General features: G+C 35.5%; 1 protein-coding gene and 1 pseudogene across 8 annotated transcripts in view; both read left to right on the top strand.

Annotated features, from left to right (window-relative positions):
• The window catches only part of ATOSA (atos homolog A), a 115996-nt gene extending 95647 nt beyond the window's left edge, over nt 1-20349 (top strand). For 6 of the 8 annotated variants that reach the window (XM_040492724.1, XM_040492723.1, XM_040492722.1 and 3 more), the window contains 6 exons: nt 1502-1581; nt 2274-2382; nt 9181-9339; nt 13778-13846; nt 16133-16332; nt 19770-20349. In XM_040492724.1, the coding sequence (XP_040348658.1) occupies nt 1502-1581; nt 2274-2382; nt 9181-9339; nt 13778-13846; nt 16133-16332; nt 19770-19923 (771 nt within the window). In that variant the 3' untranslated portion in view covers nt 19924-20349. Of the gene's footprint in view, nt 1-1501; nt 1582-2273; nt 2383-9180; nt 9340-13777; nt 13942-16132; nt 16333-19769 lie in introns of those variants that run through there. The other 2 variants (XR_005795826.1, XM_040492725.1) reach the window with 2 other exon arrangements.
• A 669-nt stretch (nt 20350-21018) lies between these two features.
• LOC121042076 (NADH dehydrogenase [ubiquinone] 1 alpha subcomplex subunit 3-like) overlaps nt 21019-21448 on the top strand; it is a 3859-nt pseudogene continuing 3429 nt past the window's right edge.

Genomic DNA, 21448 nt, shown 5'->3' with positions numbered 1-21448 from the left:
AAAAAAAAAAAGAAGAAATGAAGGTAAAGAACTACTCAGAATTGAAGACATGAGAATTTAGATTGAGAACTTCACATTAAGTTCTTTTTTTATCTATAATTTTTTTAAAGTTCATTTTGAGAGAGAGCACAAGCAGGGGAGGGACAGAAAGAGAGGGAGAGAAAGAATCCCAAGCAGGCTCTGCAGGGTCAATGCTCAAACCCAGGAAACTGAGATAATGACCTGAGCCAAAATCAAGAGTCAGACGTTTAACCAGCTGAGCCACCAAGGTGCCCCCAATTAAGTTCAAGCTACAAAAAATAGCATGGTGCACTCATGAAAATCTCAAAAATATTGAGATTTCTTAGACATTCAGTATTATCTTTTTTCTTAATGATGAATGTACTGTATACAATACATATTTATTCTAGTAACAAGTCTTTTTAACTTGCATGTTGTATGTGGTTTTAACTTTAGTTTACATTTGGGTCTTTTATTTTTAGGATATTTTCAGCTAGATGGTGGTTGGATCATGGTCTTAAATGTAATGTGTGGTATACAATGGTGGTTGAACATCTGGAGCAGTATTTTTCAAACCTATTCTTTGTGAAGCCCCAGAGTTCTTAGAAATGCACAGTGGGTAGGGAGGGACAAAGCAGCAAAAGAGTTGGCAGGACTCCAGGCTCCCATCACCATTTAATTTTTTGTTGTTTATTTTTATTTGAAAGCTATAAGTCTTTTACTCCCTTCACAAATACAGAAGTACGGTTGACCCTTGAACAACACGTATAGAATACATATAACATACAAAATATGTGTTAATTGGCTATTTATGCTGTTGGTAAGGCTTCCAGTCAACAGTAGGCTATTTAGTAGTTAAGTTTTTGGGGATCCAAAACTTTTTGTGGATATTCAACTGCAGAGGCTGGGTGGGGGGGATTAGTGCCCCCTAATCCCTGTGTTGTTAGAGGGTTAACTGTATATAAAGTAAAAAAAGTAAAAGTCTTATTATATATTGAGATTCCATGTAAGATTTTGTTTTAGAAAAAACATTCTGCTTCTTAAATAGTCAAAACCTAGGGGCGCCTGGGTGGCGCAGTCGGTTAAGCGTCCGACTTCAGCCAGGTCACGATCTCGCGGTCCGTGAGTTCGAGCCCCGCATCGGGCTCTGGGCTGATGGCTCAGAGCCTGGAGCCTGTTTCCAATTCTGTGTCTCCCTCTCTCTCTGCCCCTCCCCCGTTCATGCTCTGTCTCTCTCTGTCCCAAAAATAAATAAACGTTGAAAAAAAAAAAAATAGTCAAAACCTAGTAAAAGTGCTTTTGTTAATCATTTATTTTTTTTCTACCAGTTAATAACATGAGAAATAAGGACAATATGTAATAAAGAGTATGATTATAAGTAGACTGGGGAGAAGTTATAGTATTTGTAAAATATGCTTAACTTTCATTTGAAAAGTGTTCTGTCAATTCAAGAAAAAATTACAGTCTTTTTAAATATCACAAATGATTGTTTTGACCTTAGGTTCCTCAAAGAAAGACACAATCAGGTTGCTTTGATTTGGATTCTTCATTACTGCATCTGAAAAGCTTATCATCTGGAAGGTATTTATATTAAAACTGATTTGTGTATTTGAAATAATATACTAATTTCTAGTCTTGTGTAATGTTTACTCTAAAAATCACAATTCTAATAGGAATATTATTTTCTAGTTGGGTATCATTTTCAATATTAATTTCACACAGTTATTAAGGATGAAGGGAGAAATTAAGACAATGAGTAGCTAGTGTATATTGGTCATCATAATAAATACATTGGTTTTAGCACTTAAGTAAGTTTGAATATTTCTGGTCATTCACCTCCTCCTTTACCTTACACTTCTTTGCAAAAAAAAAAAAAAGCCTTGGAAATGTGTCCATGTTGACAAATAATACTCTCCTTATTTTCTTTAGTCACATAATTTTGCCTTTATATTCTCATTTTTAACTGAAAATGAAGACTGATAAAGAAGACTGCATTATATATTTCTAGCAGATGCCACTATGTGATATAAATTCTGTCTTGAAACCTTCTAGGATATTACTTATATTTTTTTTGTCAAATATTAGAACAAAGACCATAAAATCTAATCAGGAATTTAAACTAGATATTTCATATCTTAAAATTTGGTTGGATTAATTTTTTATCATGTAGTTTAAGTAAAATGGATCAAATTCTCCTAATTTAATTTTATACAAAAAATAAATTAGAAAATACTGTGCTTAATGTGTTTGTTTGCTGATTTTCTTTTTAATAGTCATCGACCGTGTTTAAACACTGAAGATGGTCCAGATATTCATGAAAAACCATTTCTGAGTTCTAGTGCTCCACCTATAACAAGTCTTAGTCTCTTAGGAAATTTTGAGGTAATGTTTTTGAAAACTATTTTAAGAGTTGAAGTTTCTTAACCTAGACCTAGGGTGTTATTTATGTCATTTGTTTGTGAAAGGGAAATAAATAAATGGATTGTATTTTTTCAAAGCCTTGAAATCTTTCCCTTTTCCTTTCTGTGAGAAGTGAAGTTAGAATTGTTGGTACTGCCATCTTATAACTGGGTACCTTGTAGGGGAGTTAGAGGACTTAGGTAAACTGGAGTGAGGTGTCTGTTACTCTAGCCAGAGAAGGGACTTGACCACACCTTACCTGATAGTACTGGTTCTGAGTCCCAGGAAGGAGGATGGTGGACTGATAGGAGCCCCTTCATGATCAAGGAGGTTAATTTTCAAAATCAAATGTTTTTTTGTACTATACTTGTAACTCTTTTGCAAATCTAAATCTATTCTCTTTTTATTTTTGGGAAAGGGAGAGCAAGCAGAGCGGGGGGGAGGGGAGGGGAGAGAGAGAGAGAGAGAGAGAGAGAGAGAGAGAGAGAGAGAGAGAATATCTTAATCTTATGCAGGCTCCATGCTTGACGCAGAGCCCAACATGGGGCTTGATCCCATGACCCTGAGCCGAAATCTGGAGTAGGATGCTCGACCAACTGAGCCACCCAGGCACCCCTAAAACTATTCTAAAATAAGATTATTTTAAAAAATGGAATGGTTAGTCTCCAATAATGTGCTATTATTTTATTTAATAAGAATATTTCTACTTGGGATCAAGTGTACTATTGGATTAGCTACCTTTAATTAGAAAACAGCCTTGAACATTGAATCACTATGTTGTACACCTGAAACTAATATTGTATGCCAACTGCACATCAATAAAAAAAAAGAAAAACAACCTGAAACATAAGCCTGTAAATGGAGTTTTAAAAGTGAATTTAATTGGTGAGGTTTTTTTATGGGAAAATAATGTAAAATTAGTAGTTTTAATTTAAATAGCTTTACTGGAGTTATGGAAGTTTGATATGTTAACAGTATGCTGTATTTAAAACTGTATTTGATTTTGAAGCTGTCTTTCAAAGTTTTAAAATAGTTATGATAAGTTGATTTCTTTTCCAGTCACTTTTAAGGTATTACTTCAGAACTGTTGAACTCTCTATTCTCTGTCATTTTAAAATGGCATGAGGCCATTGTGAGTATCACTTATTCTGCAACCTTTGTAGTAAAAGAAAATTTGTGAGTGGGGAAAAAGAGCATCTCATATGTGAAAGCCTTAGGAAAGAGAAGAAGGTTAAAAGATCAGTACATTGGAATGTTATTTGTGCAGATATGCATATATTTTCACTTGACTTCAGTAGAAAAATTCAGAGAAGTTCTGAGACTGTCCAACCCATAAGTTCTCTTTAATTTATAGTTGTCCTTTGTATCAAGAGTTTATTTCTTTTTATTTCCATTATATTGATATACCACTATTTGTTTATTCACTCACTTGATTCTAGGCCTTTGGGTCGTTTCTAGTTTGGGGCTATTACAAATAAAGCTGCTGTGGATATTCATGGATGCATTTTTGTGTGGACATAAGTTTTCATTTTGTTTGGGTAACTACCTAGGAATGGAATGTCTGGGTAGTATGGTAGGTATATCTTTAACTTCTTTTAAGAAACTGCCAAGGTGTTTTCCAAAGTGGTTATACCATGTTTAAGTCCTACTAGTAGTGTATGGGGGTTCTAGATCATCCACATCCTTGCCAGTGTTTGCATGGGTCAGTCGTTTTAATTTTAATCATTCTAGTAGTTTTGCAATGCTGTTGAACTGTGGTTTTAATTTGTATTTCCCTGATTACTCATACTGTTGAGCCTCTTTTCCATGCTTTATCATTTAGCTTTTCTTTCCCAAGTAAGCACATAATGTTTTCCAAATAATTATTTTTTTCATTTATGTTTTTTGAGAGAGAGAGAGAGAATGAGGGAATGCAAGCATGGGAGAAAGACAGAGGGAGAGAATCCCAAGTACGCTACTCGCTTAGTATGGAGCCCAATGTGGGCGTCCAGCCCACGGCCTTGGGATCATGACCTGAGCAGAAATCAAGAGTTGGACACTCAACCAGCTGAGCTACCCAGACGCCCCTGAAGAGCAATAGTATTTTAATTTTAGTTTTGTTAAATGTCCAATTTATTCTTTTCTTTTATGGATCTTAATTTTGATAGTGCATCTGAAAAATCTAACCCAACACTTCTCCACCATGGCACTATTGATATTTGAGCCAGATAATTCTTTGTTATGGGATCTGTTTGATGCATTATACGATATTTAGTAGAATCTTTGGCCTCTGTCCATTAGAGTTCAGTACCATCGTCTGCCCCTTACCCCCCAGGTATAGCAGTAAAAAATATCTCTAAACATTGACACATGTACCGTGGTTGAGAACTATTTGCTTGACCCCAAGGTCACAAAACTTTTTTCCTACAAGTTTTATTGTTTTAGCTCTTACATTTAGTTGTGTGATCCATTTTGAGTTAAGATTTATATATGATATGTAGTTTATAGTCCAGTTTCATTTTTATGAACATGAATGCCCAATTATTTTAGAATTGACATGAACTAATGTGAGTTCTCTAACATGTTATTCTTTCTTTTTTTTTTTTTAAAAAAATCTAATGTTTATTTTTGAGAGGGAGAAAGAGACGGAGTGCAAATAGGGGAGGGGCAAAAAGAGAGGGAGACACAGAATCCAAAGCAGGTTTCAGGCTCCGAGCTGTTAGCACAGAGGCCAACGCAGGGCTCAAACTCACAAACTGCCAGATCATGACCTGAGCTGAAGTCAGATGCTTAACTGACTGAGTCACCCAGGCACCCCTATTCTTCCTTAAAATTGCTTCAACTATTGTAGCTCCTTTCCCCTTCATCATGTAAATTTTAGAGTTAGCTTACCTATTCCTACAAAACAGACTGCTGAGATTTTGTTTGGATTGCGTTGATAATAGGTCAATATGTGGAAAAGTGACATCTGAAGAATATTAAATCTTTATATTTTTAAGGTTTTTAAAGTAATCTCTAAACCCAACATGGGGCTCACTTAAAACCATGAGATCAAGAGTTGCATGCTCTAACTGAGCCAGCCAGGTGCCCCTAAAATGTTTCTTAAACGTAGCAAGTTAGCACTAAATTGTTACAAGTGATTATGTCATCAAGTGAGCTTGAGAGTGTTAACAAGATTTTAAGTGCTTCTCTGTGTCTAGCACCTTGAATAGGCTCTATGAAGGGTAAGAAAATTTCTATTATACCTGCTCTGGTAGAACATAGTTTTATTTACAGAGTTAAGAATAACATATTAAATAATTAGGTTTGAACAGTGGTGAAGTTTAAGGATAGTTCAGTGTGCATTGGAATAGTGAGAGGAGGCCAAACTTCACAGGATTGTAGAAGATTGAGAGAGAAAAGTTGATTTTGGTTCAAATGAACATCTGAATAAGGACTTGAAAATAGTAGCAACTTTTTTTTTTTTTTTAGGTTTAACCTGTCATTTATTTATTTTTATTTTTAATTTAATTTGATTTTAATTCCAGCATAGTTAACATACAGTGTTATATTAATTTCAGGTGTACAATGTAGTGATTCAACAATTCTGTACATTACCCTATGCTCTTCAATGACAAGTGCACTCTTTAATCCCCATCACTTATTTCACCCATCCCCCTACCCACCTCCCCTCTGGTAACCATCAGTTCTCTATAGATGAGAGTCTGCTTCTTGGGTTAACGCTCTTGGGTTAACGCTTTTTCCTTTACTTGTTTGTTTTGTTTCTTAAATTCTACATGAGTGAAATCATACAGTAATTGTCTGTGATTGATTTATTTTGCTTAGGATTATACTCTCTAGCTCCATCTATGTTGTTGCAAATGCCAAGGCTTCATTCTTTTATAAGGCTGAATAATACTTCATTGTGTTTGTGTGTGTGTGTGTGTGTAGCAGTATATATATATATATAGAGAGAGAGAGAGAGAGCAGTATAACTGTGTATGTGTATACACACACACACACACACACACACACCCTATATCTTACATCCATGTATTGTAGGCTGCTTCCATAATTTGGCGATTGTAAATAATGCTGCTGTAAACACAGGGGTGCATGTATCCCTTTGAATAGTGTTTTTGTATCTTTTCTGTACATATCTAGTAGTGTGGTTACTGGATTGTAGGGTAGTTCTAGTTTTTAACTTTTTGAGGAACCTCCATGCTGTTTTTTTCTTTCTTAATTTGTTTTTTAACATTTTTTGAGAGCGGGAGAATCAACAGCACAAGCAGGGGAGGGGCAGAGAGAGAGGGAGACACAGAAACTGAAGCAGGCTCCAGGCTCTGAGCTGTCAGCACAGAGCCCAGCATGGGGCTCAAACCCACAAACTGTGAGATCATGAGCTGAGCTGAAGTTGGAGGCTTAACCGAATGAGCTGCCCAGACACCCCAGAAACCTCCATATTGTTCACCACAGTGCCTATACCAGTTTGGATTCTCACCAAGAGTACAAGAGAGTTCCTTTTTCTTTACATTTTTGCCAATACTTATTGTGTATGTTTTTTATTTTAGCCATTCTGACAGGTGTGAGGCAATATCTCATTGTAGTTTTGATTTGCATTTCCCTAATGATGAGGGATGTTGAGCATTTTTTCATTTGTCTGTTGGCTACCTATATGACTTCTTTGGAGAAGTGCTTGTTCATATCTTCTGCCCATATTTTAGTTGGATTATTTTTTTTGGGTGTTGAGTTGTGTGAGCTCTTTGTATATTTTGGATACTAATCCTTTATCATATATGTCATATGCAAATATCTTCTCTCATTAAGTTACCTTTTAGGTTTGTTGATTGTTTTCTTCGCTGTGTGGAAGTTTTTTATTTTGATGTAGCCCCAATAGTTTATTTTTGCTTTTATTTCCCGTGTCTGAGGAGACATATTTAGAAAAATATTGCTGTGGCTGACATCAGGGACATTACTGCTTGTGCTCTCTTCCAGTATTTTTATGGTTTTAGGTGTCTCACATTTAGGTCTTGAATCCATTTTGAATTATTTTTGTGTATGATGTAAGGAAGTGGTCCACTTTAGTTCTTTCATATGTAGCTGTCTAGTTTTCTCAACACCATTTGTTGAACAGACTGTCTTTTTCCCACTGGATTTTTCTTTCCTCCCTTGTCAAAGATTAATTGACCATATAGTTGGGGGTTTATTTCTGGGTTTTCTATTCTGTTCTGTTGATCTATTGTGTCTATTTTTGTGCCAGTACCATACTATATTGATGACTACAGCTTTGTAATATAACTTGAAGTCTGGAATTATGATGTCTCAAGCTTTGCTTTTCTTTTTCAAAATTGTTTTGGTTGGGGTACCTGGGTGGCTCAGTCAGTTAAGTGTCCAACTTTTGATTTCCACTGAGGTTATGATCTCACAGTTCATGGGTTTGAGTCAACATTGGGCTCCACACTGATAGTGTGGAGCCTGCTTGGGATTCTCTCTCTCTTCCCCTTTCTGCCCCTCCCCTGCTTGTACTCTTTCTTAAAATAAACTTTAAAAAATTTCTCTTGTTATTTGGGGTCTTCTAGGGTTCCATATAAATTTTAGTATTTTTTCTCTAGTTCTGTGAAAAATGCTGTTGTTACTTTGATAGGGGTTGCATTAAATATGCAGATGTCTTTGGGTAATATAGAAATTTTAACTATATTTGCTTTTCCAATCCATGAGCATATAATATCTTTTCATTTCTTGTGTGTCCTCTTTAATTTCTTTCATCATTGTTTTATAGTTTTCAGAGTATAGGTCTTTTTACCTCTTTGATTAGGTTTATTCCTAGGTATCTTACTATTTCTGGTACAATTTTAAGTAGGATTGTTTTCTTAATTTCTCTTTCTCCTGCTTCCTTATTAGTATATAGACATGGAACAGATTTCTGCACACTGATTTTATATCCTGAGACTTTACTGAATTCATTTATCAGTTCTAGTAGTTTTTTTGGTGGAGTCTTTCGGGTTTTCTAAATATAGGATCATGTCATCTGCATAGAGTGATAATTTTACTTCTTCCTTACCAATCTGGATTCCTTTTTTCTTTTTTCTTTTTTTTTTTTTTTTAATTTTTTTTTTCAACGTTTATTTTTTTTGGGACAGAGAGAGACAGAGCATGAACAGGGGAGGGGCAGAGAGAGAGGGAGACACAGAATGGGAAACAGGCTCCAGGCTCTGAGCCATCAGCCCAGAGCCTGACGCGGGGCTTGAACTCACGGACCGCAAGATCGTGACCTGGCTGAAGTCAGACGCTTAACCGACTGCGCCACCCAGGCGCCCCCTTTTTTTCTTTTTGTTGTCTGATAGCTGTTGCTAGGACTTCAGAGTGGACACCCTTGTCTTGTTCGTGATCTTAGGGGAAAAGCTCTCAGTTTTTCCCCACTGAGTATGATTTTAGCTGTGGGTTTTTATTTAAGGCCTTTATTGTGTTAAGGTATGTTCCCTCTAAACCTACTTTGTTGAGGGATTTTATTATGAATAGATATTGTACTTGATCAAATGCTTTTTCTGCATCTGTTGAAATGATCATATAATTTTTATCTTTTTTCTTATTGAAGTGACTATCATGTTTATTGATTTTCAAATACTGAACCATCCTTGCATTCCTGGAATAAATCCCACTTGATAGTGAGAAATGATTTTTTTAACATATTGTTGGATTCTGTTTGAGTAGCAACTATTTTTTTGGTACCAGAAATCATAGTAATGTTTTTCTTTAAATGAAAAAAGAAATGAATGTGTTAACTTCTAAAATTTGTTTCTTAAAATTTATTTTGTCTTCCAGGAGTCTGTCTTGAACTATCGTTTAGATCCTCTTGGCATTGTTGATGGTTTTACTGCTGAGGTAGGGGCAAGTGGTATTTTCTGCCCCACACATTTGACTCTTCCAGTTGAAGTGTCATTCTACAGTGTTTCAGATGATAATGCTCCCTCTCCTTATATGGCAAGTATTTTAAAAAATTGTCTCTGTCTGCTAAAATCAACCAATTAAATCGCAAGTGTCTTTAAATTTAAAGAAATTTAATACTGCATTGTGGTAATACTTGAAAACATAAAGCATTTCCTAAGAGAAAATTGAAGGCTGAATAGAAACAAAAGTACTGACATGTTATCTCACAACTTCTTTCTGAGCTAGCTGTAACAACAAATAATCCTCTTTTGCATTTGAGGATCTGCTGAAAATTTTCTTGTTTCTATGTGATTTAAAAACATGATAAAACTTTTATTAGTGACACTATGATTTCATATCTTGCTGAATTCAGACAAATTCTCAAGTACTTACTATATACTCTGGTCCCATAAGTGTTGCCTTCACATGTGATCCTCATTTCAGGAAGATTTAGGTAAAGATTTGGTGAGTTATTAAGTCTTCTGTGAGACTCTTTCACTCTCTTTATGCTGTTTGTTTCGAGACCATTTTTTTCTAATCCTAGAGTTGTTTAGAATACTAGCTATTTCTGTTTTCCACACTAATGTTCTAGTGGAGAGTAGGATAGCTAAGTAAAAGCACAGTTTTGACTCAATGATCCCATGATTACGTCTTTCCCATTTTGTTATTCTGATCACTTGAGAATAAAATAAGCCTTTAACTGCAAAAATGATACTGAGTTTTGGTGCATGTTTGGTATCAGCCCTTTTACAAAAGACAAAGAAAGAGAAGTGGCTAACCCTGCAAGTCTATACATAGTTTACAGTAATGGTCTCAAATAAGGGGTCACATCTGTGTTTTCATGTTAGGTCTTACTTTGAGAAATACAGACTGCTATAGTTATAGAAATATACAGCCCTGGCCTTGCGATTTGAATTTTCTAGCTTCCCACTTGGCCCAATTGCTTCCTCTAATATCCTTCTCCACAACCTTCTAGATTTTCAAGAAAGAACTAAAGGTTGTGAAAAGAGAAATCTATGTAATAGACAACAAAGGAAAGGAAGTTATACATTTTTAGGGACTTAAATATAGCCTACTCATTGTTGGCCCTGTTTGCTTAAGGAAAGTTGTTTTAGCCTTATTCCATTTTAAGAGTAAAATGAAGAGCTTCATACTTCAGTGTTTCATACTTCGAATGAGAAAACATAATGGTGTCTGCTCATTTATTGTAATCTGTCATTAATGTACAAAACCCCCAATGACCATTAAGGTGGGTTAGAAACAAGATAAAAGAGTGAATGACTGAAATCAGCTCAAATAAATATTTTTGAGTGAAATTAACAAGGAAGAGAGAATTTGAATATGCTTTTTAAAGAGTAGAACAGCATTTATCTTGACCTTGGTTGACATCTAAAAAGATAGGATTAAATGATAGAGTTTTGTCACTCTCTCTAGAAAGTACACACAAATGGTTATAACTTTTGAATAGATACCAGAAAGAGTATGAAATCAGGTTATTGAGTTGAGTTTGTCTGTCCTTTAAGAATCCCTGACTTACTCAGTTAAGCTTCCACATTCGGCTCAGGCCATAGATCTCACGGCTTGTGAATTTGAGCCCAGCATTGGGCTGACAGCCTAGAGCCTGCTTCAGATCCTTTGTCTCCCCCTCTCTGCCCCTCCCCCTCCCCATCCCTCCCTCCCATCCTCCCTCCCTCCCTCCCTCTCTCTCTCTCTTTCTCTCAAAAATAAGCAAACATTAAAGAATCCCTGACTTACTTTTCTTTGATAATATTCTTCAGTAAACTTTCCATTTTGTAATTAAATTTTTTCTAAGTTAGTTTATTCATTAGGAATGGGTTCCTTTTGCAAATGACCCAGTCCAAATCTTAGACAACAAATCTTTCCTACTATAAATTAATAAAATTAATCATATTTATTTAGGGAATCTTATTTACATTCTTGTAGTTTAGTGTGTTTTTAAAGGACTGATCACATTTTGATAATATATATCACAGACCAGCAGAACTGAGATACCAAATTCCTACTTGTTACCTTGGGACCTGTCATCACAAATAATACAAATGACTCACAAAAGATAATATTATGTACAGAAAATTCTGTTTTTGTGATATAGAACTGGTACAGGACTTTTCATGAAATAATTCCTTAAAGATTAACTCAAAAAGCCACATAATATCTCTCTCCAACTTGGGTATCACTGGTAAAAAATGTTCTCCAACTGTTACATAGCAACATGTCACTGTTTAGAAACTATTGAATGGTGGAACCAGGTAGAATGGTCTAAAGAAGGCATGCCAGTGGTAAATTCATGGTACGACTTCAATTATCATCAGATTAACAAGACCATATGTTATCTTTCTCTATTTGTAATTCACCAAATTAAGATAAACTTCTTTCAGTTTTACTTACTGCATGCATATTCTCTAGAGCAGAGTAATTTGTGGAGTTTTTGTGTAAGATTTTAATTCTGTTTATCTTCATCTTTCTTTTCCATCCTTAAATACCAGGCAAAATGTATTTTTCTTCTTTATGTTAAATAAAATAACTTTTGGGGCACCTGGGTGGCTCAGTTGGTTAAGCGTTGGCTCAGGGTGGTAGGATTGAGCCCCACAATGGACTCTGCACTGACAGAGGAAGCCTGCTTGGGATTTTGTCTCTCTCCCCACCTTTCTCCCTCTCTCTCTGACCCCTCCCCTGCTTGTGCTTTCTCTCCGTCTCAAAATAAATAAACCTTAAGAAAATAAATACAATAAGTACAGTAACTTTTATAGGTAGAAACATGAATATTCTGACCAACTAAAATAAATTTAATTATTAAAAATAATTATTAAATAATTAAGTTATTTAAAATTACAATAATAAATAATAAAATTCCAAATAATTTCCCAATTTCTGTCTAAAATTTGTAATTTGCTAGTGCCCCTACTGATCTTACGTTGCTTAGAGATGGTTGTGAAGTGTTGGCTTAACCTATAAAGTTTTAGAAATACACATACTCTCTTTATAAATTGATTTAATTATTGCTACCATGTTCTGAAAACTATTAGAATTGTATGTATCAAAGGAAATAAGCATAGGCTTGGTAGTAGTAGTTTTTGCCCCACCAGTTTTCTTATACGTATTTAGGGGAAGGAGGCAAGGAAAGAACAGTAATGTATTGCCTATAGCAATGTGATTATGAAAGGTAGCTATTATTTGGATATATTTTACTTTTTTTCCTGGAACTAGGAAGAAGAGGGGCATTATATGCCACAGCTTTTTTCACATAAAGCAGATCATAAGAAATTGTTAAAGCTTCATTATTATTTTGGTTAGAGATGCAGTTTGTTAATATGCTGTTTTTATGCTTTAAATGACCATGCGGTAAATCACATTAGACAAGAACAACATATGTCCTTTCAGTGCCCATTTCCACAAACATTTCCTAATATTAATATGTTAATATAACAGTCTAAGGATGGCATTTGATTCACATAGCAGAGTCTGGCTTTCCTTTTCACCTTTGTGCACTTTTTCTTTTTACCCACCAACCCTGGTCTTTCTTACAAATCCAGCAAAAATGTCTGATGGGACAGTCCTGTTTTATATTTACTTCAGTTGACATGTTTGGTCATGTACAATGTAAAATGATGGGATATGAAATGCAGAGCATGCATTTATTCTACTTAACTACTCGAAACTATTTCCCCAGTTAAAACCAATGAAACAGCCCCCTTTCTAAGAATTATATATCACAGTTACCACCTGTAGTCGTTTGGTCATCTTAGTTCTCTAGAAACTTGCATATATTCAATTCTAGCTTTCCTTGTTTTAATTTATACGTGCTTCCCGTTGTTTGGGTTTCTGTAGTGATTAGAACATCCTTCTCAGAAAACTATGTTTTCTAGTATAGGGAAGTATAGTACTTCTTAAACTTTAATGTACATATCATCTGGAGGATCTTAAAACTACAGCTTTGATTTGATAGATCTAGGGAGAAGCCATAAATTGTGCATTTCTAACAAGTTTATAGGTGATGCCGATTATGCTGGTCTATCTCTAGTCAGAAATCCATATATGTAATTTAACTCACTGACTAAAGAATTTACTTCACTGTTGGCTAAGACTTAGACCCTTCTGCATTCTTTACTTTTTGTATGTCCAAAGAACAATAAATTAGTTGCTTTTTCATTTCTCTCTTTCCACATGATACAAGAAAATAATCCTGTCTTCTAACTGTATTTCCTTTTTAAGGAACTTCTATATTGTATATCTTAATGGAAATTTCAAACAGTGTAATGTTATTTATTTCAACATCTGCAGGAAGAGCAGTAAATTGTTTCCTTTTGGGTGGGACCCTCAATATTTCATACTCAGAATGTATCTATTGATGGGAATGTTTTTGCATACAAATAGAATTCTAAAATTTTAGTAGTTACATTATTATACTTATTTTAGCCTTTCATATACATATGCATCAGTTTGTACTCAATTTGTCTTCTTTTATTTCAAGGGTGTGATTACTTTAGAGTCCCTTGGTAAAAGGGGTTATCGAGTACCTCCTTCAGGAACAATACAAGTGGTATGTGTTTTATAGTCTACAATTGCAATAATCATTCTCTCACATACATATAGAACTTAGCCCTTTCTCCTGCTACTGCTGCTGCAACAACTTTGGTAAGTAACAGTGGGGCTGCAGCTTTCTTTGGAGTTTCCCTGCTCTGCCCCAGGAATGGCCATGTGGGGACCTCCATAAAAGGAAAACATTAATAATCTAATCAAGGTGAATGCTTTAGAAAAATAGTATATGACAGTTTACGTAACTTAAATAGAGCTGTTTTCAATGTAATTAGAACTTTACTAGTTCCTTCTATTTAATATAGTTAGTCAGACTGAGATTGACCTATTTAAAAGGAAACCTCAAATGCTAGTATTGCTTTGGCAGGAAAACTTGGGAAACAAAATTATATTATCCCTGGTGTAATAATTTCTAAATTAACCTACTAAAATGGTTACACCAAGTAGAAATGTAGTCTGACAGATGTGAGGGCAGAGAAAGCATCTTTCCTTTTGGTGTAGGTGTTGATCTAGTTTTGGCTCAGGAGAATTCCTTGAGCCCAAAGCAGTCCTTCATCATCGTTGGTCTTGGTTTTTCAGAAGGGTAATTTGATATCAAGGCCAGTTTACAATTGGGTTCATCTCCAAGTCAGACCCAGGATAATCTTACATGCCCAAAAGTATATTATAAAGCTGGCTCTAGCAGACTGACAAGAATCTAATATTTGTCAGTTATACCTCAAGAAAGTTGAAATTAAAAAGAAAACAAAAAGTCTAGCTAAGTTCCTTATACTCAGGATCTGGTCTAATTCAACAAGCCGTTTTATGCCTTTTGGCCTCAATGCGATCAGTGCTTCACCAGACCACTTTTAATCATCACTATTGTTCAAATACATCAAGGAGTCTTCTGTACATTTGCTTAGTTCACATCACACAGGGATGAAACATGGTATTATGTGATACACTTGTGTGCACATATTGCAATATATACATATATATATATACATATATATATGTATATATATATATAATTTCACTGAGGAAGAATCATTGCATATTAAAGTAAGACTTTTATGTTAGATGGATTTCTTGAACTAAAAAGAGTGATAATCATCTTGTTTTCCTGCCCTTGGCTATGTAGTTCATGTGAAAGCATGGAAAAGCTAGCTATCAGTTGTCATAATAATGAGGCATAAATCCCAAGGCAGCACGTTCATACCCCTTTGTTTGAGGACTACCAACTTTAATGATTAATTTTAAATCTGAAATTTAGGTGTGTCTTTCATTCCTTATATAGTTTAATTATTTATCAACATGGTTTGAACTTTTAGATTGCTAGTTGTTGTGGTTGTTGAATGTATTAGCCTTAATCTTAAGACTCACTAGATTTCAAAAGTTGGATCATAATATTGATATATTTCTCATTTTGATTCAGTGAGTGATGTCCAGTGCCACGGATGAGCTTCTGAAAGCACGGGCACCAAGTTACCTATTGATGTGTTGGTAATTTGGTTAAAGTCAGATCAGCAGCTTGGGATCTTGTTTAAAAATTAGTACTTTAAAAAATAATATTCCTCTGGTTATTAATAGTCAAGTATCAGTTGAATTTAATTCAGTCTTAACTAAGGATACATATTTTGGTCTATTATAATATTGATGATTTTACACTACAGTTTTTGAAACGAATCCAACTGTGAGAACATGAAGTATTATTTAGTCTACTTGGTAACTAATAATACACCTTATTTTCTAAACTTGGAAAAATTTCCAAATAAGAAAAAGTCTCTTTTTTCAGAACATGTTTTTAATTTTATAGTAACTATACATACCTAGTATACCAAAAAGTCTAGTTTTACCTAGCTTTTTTATTTTAAAACAATTTCTATTTACTTATCAAAATGTGATGAAAATTAACATTCTGTTTTGAGTACTTTGGGTTTGACACACTTTAATAAAGCTAATGTTTGAAATAAGTGAACTGGAATTTTTTAATCCAGTAAGGGTGTATTTTGCTTACTTTAGTGGAAGCATTTGTAAAAATCTGAACAAAGAGTAAAAGTTTATATTGTCTAATATGAAATTTGTGACTAAAGATTTTGATTTGTTACAGGAAATAAATTGAACCGTTTTTTAAAATAGTGAATATCTTTTCATAAACTTCTAAAATGTTATTGACTTTAGTTCCCAAAACTAAATTATATCCAGTGGGATTAACTTCTTATTAAAAAGTCTATTTTATTATTGGCACAATTATTTTGCATCAACTCAATAAATAACTTTTTTAAGAAAAATTTTTATATTGTTTCTTCAGACCTTATTTAACCCTAATAAGACTGTGGTGAAGATGTTTGTTGTGATATATGACTTACGAGATATGCCAGCTAATCATCAGACATTCCTACGACAAAGAACTTTTTCTGTACCTGTTAAACAAGAAATGAAGAGAAGCGTTAATAAAGAGAACATCCGACATACAGAAGAACGGTTATTGCGCTACCTCATACATCTGAGGTAATGTTTCAAATAAATATGAAAATATGTTACTTCAGAAGAACAACTCCAAATTTTTTTGTTTATTTTAACACGTGTCACTCTAGACCAGTGCCCCCTTGGAATTTGCTTAATTTGGAAACTTTTCGTATGCCAAGATGCAGAAAACACAGAGCATATCTTCCTTCATTCATTGTTACTTGTTGAATTAAGGAAGTTTTCATTTATAGCTATGTAATGTAAAATATTTTATATCAAAACAAATTCTGACATATCTGGGGCAGTGAAGCACATTTTCTAAATCAATGCTGTTCAATGGAATTGTAATACGGGGGCGCCTGGCTGGGTCAGTCTGTAGAGCATGGATGACACTCTTGATCTCAGGGTTGTGAGTTCGAGCCTAATGTTGGGTGTAGAGATTACTTAAAAATAAAATCTTAAAAATACTGTAATATGAACCGTATATGTAGTTCTGTATTTTCTAGTAGCCACATTAAAAAAAAAAGGTGATAAGAGGGGTGCCTGGGGGGCTCAGTTGGTTAAATGTCTGACTTGGGCTCAGGTCATGATCCCATGGTTCATGAGTTCAAGTCCCCCGTTGGGTTCTGTGCTGACAGCTTGGAGCCCGCTTTGGATTCTGGGTGTCCCTCTCTCTGTGCCTCCTGCTTGTGCCCTGTCTCTCTCTCTCAATAATAAATATTTTAAAAATTTAAAAATAATAAAAATAAAGTGATAGAAAAAAATAAGAAACAGGAAAGATTGGGGTGCCTGAATGGCTCTGTCAGTTGAGTGTCCAACCTTGATTTCAGTTCAGGTCATGATCCCAGGGGTCATGGGATCAAGCCCTACATCAGGCTGCATACTCAGCACAGCATGGAGCCACCTAATAATCTCTGTTTCTCTCTCCCTCTCCCTCTCTACCCCCATTTCCCCACTCACACTCTCTCTGAAATAAAAAAATTTTTAAAAAGGAAACAGGAAAGATTAATATATTTCCTTTAACCCAACATACCTAAATGTTGTAATTTGAATATATAATCAACATAAAAATTATGAATGAGTTATTCTATGCTCTTTTATTGCACTAAATATTTGAAATCAAGTATAGGTTTTATACTAACAGGGCAACTCAGTTTGAACTAGCCACATTTCAAGTGCTCAGTAGCCACACGTCACTAGTGGCTACTGTATCGGGCAGGGAAGTTTTTAACCCTCATTCATTCAACAAGTATTTATGTGTTGAGTATGTTTCTGGGTACTAGGGAAACAGCAGTGTGAAAATCTGTTTTCTCATAGAGTTTATATTCTGGTAATTCCATCAGAAATACCTTTCCTCTAACTTGTACTACCCAGGTCACAGCACTAGATTTTGAAAAACCATTTGTTTGCCCTTGAGGTCTGTGTTGCCAGTATCCTGGGGTAAGGTTGTGGCCCTGAAATCCTAGTGCAGTTCTCAGGCAATGAGCAAATCTGTTGGTTGGGAGAGAGCTGAATAGTCTTTTGCCTGTAACTTTGTTCTTGGTAATTTTCAGATGCTATTTATAGGATGTTCTTAACCACATCAGTGACAGTAATTCATTTTAGCCTAACTCCTTACTTCAAAGATCCTATTCATGAGGAGGAGGCACCTCTCATCCAGGGCGCAGGCAGAAGACCTCTTTAATCTGCTGCTAATGGTGACTGCCAGCTTTTTTTCAAGAGATCTGCCTTGTGGTCATCAGGAGTACATGAAGACTGAGCTGTCCACTTAACCCCATACTTGAAAAAGTCTATTAATGGGTTCCCACACAGTACTGCTTATCCTGGGGTCTTCTGTCTGGTGTTCTACATCCTAAGGACATGTTGAACTGGAGCAATGTTTTTAAACCCAACTCTACACTACCTGACATGAGCCTAATGTGAATGTATACAGACTGTGAGAATGAAAATCTGAAAACAGACTCTGAAGACTTTTTTAAAAAGAGAAATGGTATGAAATAGCAGACCATAAGAATAGATCCCAGCCCAAGCTAGGATAAGATTCAACTCTCTCTAAACTTCCATTTGAGGGGCGCCTGGGTGGCGCAGTCGGTTAAGCGTCCGACTTCAGCCAGGTCACGATCTCGCGGTCCGCGAGTTCGAGCCCCGCGTCGGGCTCTGGGCTGATGGCTCAGAGCCTGGAGCCTGTTTCCGATTCTGTGTCTCCCTCTCTCTCTGCCCCTCCCCCGTTCATGCTCTGTCTCTCTCTCTGTCCCAAAAATAAATAAACGTTGAAAAAAAAATTTAAAAAAATAAAAAATAAAAAATAAAAAAAACTTCCATTTGATACCATTCCTCTTGAAGTTTAACCACCATAAATAACCAACATTCTCCAAAGTAAACATGAACTACCCCAGCTTTTATATAATCCCCACAGAGTGATTAGATACTTTAAATGCTGTAAAGAAACCTCTTTGGGAAGTATACCATATATATGTATGAGTATGGTATAGTTCCCAAAGCTCTCATTTTTCTCCTTCAGATTGAGAAGGTGAAAAAACTTCAGACAGATTGAAAGAGTGAGCTGGCGTTCAGCTCACATAAAACTGGCCACCAGATTTTTCAGCTAATTTAGGAGTAAAATTCATAAACGCAAAGAGTATTTCTGCTATGCAAAGGGTAAACCAGAGAGATGAGCACAAAAGGATATGTTTGAATGTCTGCCAGATAAGTTTATATGTCAAAAGACTCCAGCACCCTGTATTATGTTACAGGTATTAGCAGGGAATAGATACAGTTCCATATACAGTAGTGATAACCATTTTCATTTCACTACAAATTTTTGTCTTTTTAATGATGATTAGGCTTTATTAGCTAGCCATTACTAATGATAGCAGTAATTGTCCTCAATAGTTGATTATTTTCTGTGGTGACTTCTCAAGTGGAATCCATTTTAATGTACTCACAATTGGGGGAGGGCAAGTTATATGAAATAAGGCAGTCTGTGTGACTGTAAGATGCTAGGGCTGCAAAGCCCAAATGTAGTATAATTGACTGATGTGAACTGAAACTTGACATTGTAGATAAGGGAAAGTGTATGTGTTATGGTGTCAGAGATTTAAAAAAAAAAAAAGGATCACATGTGAAACAAGCTTTATAGAAATAAGAAACATCTCTGGGGCACCTGGCTGGTTCAGTCAGAGGAACATGTGACTCTTGATCTCAGGGTCATGAGTTTGAACCCCACATGGGATGTAGAGATTATGTAAATAAAAAAATATCTCTGACATTGTAAGAAGGAAAGGGAGTATGGGATGTTTAGGGAATAGTAAGGAAGAGGCACTTAAATAGCAGCACATACTTTAGCAATGTAAGACTAAGTATCTTGTTAAACAGTTACTCTTAATATTGGTAGCAAGACTCCTTCTTGCTTTCAACATTTACTGAACTTTATTTTAAAGACTCATTCCCTGAAATAATGCATCTTTTTGTTTGTTTAGGTTCCAGAGTTCTAAATCTGGAAAGATCTACCTCCATAGAGATGTACGGCTCCTGTTCTCTAGAAAGTCAATGGAAGTTGATAGCGGTGCTGCGTATGAACTCAAATCTTACACTGAATCGCCAACAAACCCTCAGTTTTCACCAAGATGTTGATAAGGAGTGACAATTTAAAGCGTTCGCTCAGTACCCAAGTCTGAAAGTAAAAATTAGCATAGAACGGAGTGCGCCAATTAACATCCAGGAGGGTGGATCCTCTCCTGTTATCCTGGACCAGTTTTTATTAAAGGATTCCTGGAATGAGATCCACATATTCCAAGTAGACTGGAAACACTCATGTCCTAATCCATTTTGTACTGTTGAAACCACTTCATTGGACGTGTTGCAATAGCAACCCCCCCTTCCCCAATTAGATTAGTGTTTACACATTTTATTTCTCAGTTATTTAATATTTAATGTTTTCCTTAATACTCAAGTGATGTTTGTCTCTAGTGTTCTAATGTAGCACAAATCCTATGTAAAATCATACTATGTATTTTTGACATTAATGTTGAAATCCAAAATATATGCACAAGTCTTTAATTTTGTGTGTGATGTGTTTTAAGTACTATTCATTTAATTTATTGAAAATGAGAATGAAATGTTGAGCTTCTTTAAGATTAACGCACTATGCAAGCATGTGTACTTTTTATATCTCCAAGGTTTAGTTTTTACAATATCCCATCCTGGTTGCTATCTCACATACTAGTCCTGTAACATGCTGTTTTTGGCAGTGCAACGTGGACTAAGCTGCTTCACACTCCCTTTGCAAATTCAGATCATTATGCCCATTCATATTACTTCTAGAACTCCTTACTCCCAAAACAGTTCTATTTTTCCTTAATTGCTACTACAGAAGCTTTACATTAAATTGCTGTCCCATGCTAGATAACTTTTGCAAATTGTTAAAAAAAAATATGTACTTTGAAAACAAATTAATATTTATATTGTAAATATACGCAAAAACAAAGAAACGTGTATTTGGCTTTTATTTTTAGATGAGATCTTCATGTGATTAAGTGAATTTCTGATAACCATCAGACAGTTTCCATTCTAGCTTTACAGCTGACAAGAGGGGAAGGAAGATGTCTTGAGCCTCTTCCCCAAAGAAATTTATCATGTTCTTGCTCAGGGTCACATTAGGAAAACCACTGAGGAAGGGAATTGATTGAATGCATCAAAAGCCCTCCTTCCATCCCCCTAAAAAGAAGAATGGTTTTAGATGTTTGTGCAGGGACAGTGGGCAACAGCAGATCGGATGACAAGGCACAGATACTGGGAATGCTGGTACAAAGCAACAAGTGCAGGTTAGAGAATACATACTACTCAAGTAGGCCACACCAAGAGACCTGGGAGTCAAAGACCAGGTGAGTGCTTTGGAATTTTGGAGATGAGAAGGTCCTTCTATTGGGATCCAGATAATGGATAGACTATTCAAGGGAAATCAGACCAGTGATGAGTATGTGACTGCAGGCTGTGGGGTGGCCAGCAAGAAGCCTCTTATAAATAACTTTTAAAATACTTGCTGAGGCATCTGGTGTCTCCGTCACTTGAGCATCCAACTTTTGACTTTGGCTCAGGTCATAATCCCAGGTGTGGGATTGAGCCCACATCCAGCTCCCTGCTGAGCATGGAGTCTACT

The sequence above is a fragment of the Herpailurus yagouaroundi genome, unplaced genomic scaffold (assembly GCF_014898765.1).
Source record: "Herpailurus yagouaroundi ecotype Mexico unplaced genomic scaffold, PumYag 184, whole genome shotgun sequence".
NCBI lineage: Eukaryota > Metazoa > Chordata > Mammalia > Carnivora > Felidae > Herpailurus > Herpailurus yagouaroundi.
This window is presented reverse-complemented; position numbering and strand designations above follow the sequence as displayed.